Source organism: Dipodomys ordii, unplaced genomic scaffold (genome assembly GCF_000151885.1).
Source record: "Dipodomys ordii isolate 6190 unplaced genomic scaffold, Dord_2.0 Scaffold108, whole genome shotgun sequence".
Classification (NCBI taxonomy): domain Eukaryota; kingdom Metazoa; phylum Chordata; class Mammalia; order Rodentia; family Heteromyidae; genus Dipodomys; species Dipodomys ordii.
This window is the reverse complement of record NW_012267324.1, coordinates 1,520,802-1,523,071: the sequence shown is the minus strand read 5'-3', so window position 1 is coordinate 1,523,071 and position 2,270 is coordinate 1,520,802. Positions and strand designations below refer to the sequence as shown.

At 71.2% G+C, this 2,270-nt stretch overlaps 1 protein-coding gene across 1 annotated transcript in view; it reads right to left on the bottom strand.

The window, feature by feature from the left end:
- Positions 1-947: 947 nt before the first annotated feature.
- The window catches only part of Cope (coatomer protein complex, subunit epsilon), a 6,329-nt gene continuing 5,006 nt past the window's right edge, over positions 948-2,270 (bottom strand). Inside the window, exons 7-9 of the mRNA XM_013028403.1 lie at positions 1,573-1,641; positions 1,189-1,263; positions 948-1,054 (exon numbers count right to left, since the gene is read on the bottom strand). Of these exons, the coding sequence (XP_012883857.1) occupies positions 1,007-1,054; positions 1,189-1,263; positions 1,573-1,641 (192 nt within the window). The 3' untranslated portion in view covers positions 948-1,006. The remainder of the gene's footprint in view (positions 1,055-1,188; positions 1,264-1,572; positions 1,642-2,270) is intronic.

Below are 2,270 nucleotides of genomic sequence, written 5' to 3'. Positions count from 1 at the left end.
CGTGTCCCCCGCCACCCTCCGCAGGCCCCCGCCTGCTGCCCTTCCGCAGACCTGACCCGGGCCGGGCCCCGGCCGCCCCTCCTCCCCCCCTCCGCACCCCTGCTCCGGAGACGCGCCCCGGTGCGGGCAGGGGTCTCATCACACCCTGGGGTGCACGTGTGTGTGCGTGCGCGCGTGTGTGCACGGCTGGCCCAGCAAGTACCCCCGGGGCGCCCCGCCCCCACCATCTGGCGCCCATGGCACCCCTGGGTATCGGGAGAGGCTGCGCCCTGGGGCTGCGCCTCGAGTTTCTTCCTGGCGGTGGTGAGGCTGGCACAGGTGCAGGGCTGGTGCAGGCGCCCGGCCTGCGGCTGACAAGGGGTCAAGGGTCCTGAGGCCCGGCTCACGCCCAGGGCCAGCCCCGGCCCCTGCGTGGGGGCCACTTGCTCTCTGGTCCTGGAAACCAGGAACGGGGTTGAGTTTCAGCAGGGCCCTGGGGGCGGATGAACGGCCTGGAAAGCCAAGTGTCTCATCTACTCCCAGGAGACAGGAGGCGGCCAGCGCGCAGGCTGTGGCCAGGCCCTGGCCGGCTCCCCAGGAACTCGCGTCTTCCGGAGCCTCAGGCCTTTGCGGGTGCCTCGAAGGGCCACCCAGCCCAGAACCTGTCCTGGGCACGGGGCTCAGTGCAGGCACCCCCAGCCCAGGCCGGCCCTTCCACCCCACTCCCGCCCTCTGGTGGGCAGCCTCGCCCCACCGAGGCACAGGTCCTGGCCACCTTGGCTTTGGTCTTGGGGACACTGCGAGGGTGGAGCAGGGTGAGGGGCAGAGGGTGGCCACAGCCCTCGATGTGAGGGGCAGAGGGCGGCCTGGTTCCAGTCTTGGCCCCACTGAGCTCGAGGCACCAGGTGGGCAGAGCCCGGGCAGTGGCCCCTCCCCCACCGGTCACCAGAGACCACGGACAGCCGGGGTGGGGACACGGCAGAGTCCAGACATTTATTGCTGGCGTGGGGGGGGTGGGGGCAGGTGCTCAGGCACTAGGGGTGTACTGCAGCGCCAGCCGGTCAAACTCCTTCTCCTGCAACATGAGGGGGACAGGGAGGGGGGGGGAGGTGGGGGGTAACGAGCCCCGCCGGGAGGGGGGCAGGACGCGGGGATGGGCAGCCTGGCGGCATGCAGCCCCTGGCCAGGCGCAGGCCGAGGGGGACGCACCTTGACCTGATACTCCTTGATGAAGGGGTGCCACCGGTGCCCGTCCTTCAGCTGGGACAGGTAGCGGTTTGTCACCTGGGGGTGTGGGCAGCCAGACTCAGAGACGACCCCCCCCCAGGCCCCTGGCCAGGTGAAGCCCTGTCTCCTCAGTGCCCCTCCCCCCTGCTGGCACCCAGGAGGGGGAGGGGCACCGGGGCCCACACAGTGACCCCGTGGGGACTTCGGGGCAGGGCTGCACCTGGGAAGCCTGGGAGGGGCCCGAGTTCAAGTCCCTGGGCAGGGGTCTCTCCTGCCACTCCCCTGCCTGCAGGGTGGGGTGGAGGCCCCCCAGATAGCAAGGGGGGACCCGGGACTCAGCCCTCCCCTCCCCCGTGAGGGCCTCACCTCTGGGGCCTTGCCCAGGTGCTGCGACAGGACCACGAGGTTCACCAGGGTCTCGGGGTGGCTGCTGTCCTGCAGGGGCGGGCGGCAGGCTGTGTCAGCGCGGCCCGCGCCCGCGCTCCTGCTCCACGCCGCCTGGACCATTTCCCCCCTCCTTGTGTGCCACTCCTGGGGCTCAAAACCCAGGCTTGGGCTGCCTCAGGCCCGTTTTGTTAAGGACGGCGCTCTACCACTCGAGCCACAGCTCCCTTTCCAGTGTTTGGGTGATTCACTGGCGGCTCACGGCGGGCTTCAGACCGTGATCCTGCGCCGTCAGCCCCCTCAGGGGCTGGGATGACAGGCTGAGCATGGCGCCCGGCCTTAATGCCTTCTGAGGCTCGTGTGGGCAAGCCAGGGGCTCACAGGACAGACCCACCCCCGCCAAGGGCCGGGCGCGGGCGCGCACCTCCCCAGTGACAAGCCCAGGCCTGCCTCGGGACAATCAGGGGAGCTTGGGGATGAGGCTCAGGTGGCAGAGCGGCTGTCAGGGGACGGCTGACAGCCCGCGGTTCCCTCGGGGCAGGCCTGGGCCGGGCCAACACGTGCAGGGACAGGGACAGGGACAGAGCCGCAGGGCCACCGCCTGCTGGACCACGGATGCCCCCGGGAGGAGACCACCAAGCGGGCCCCAGCCGGAGCTGGGTCTCTGGGCCCCCTGCGCC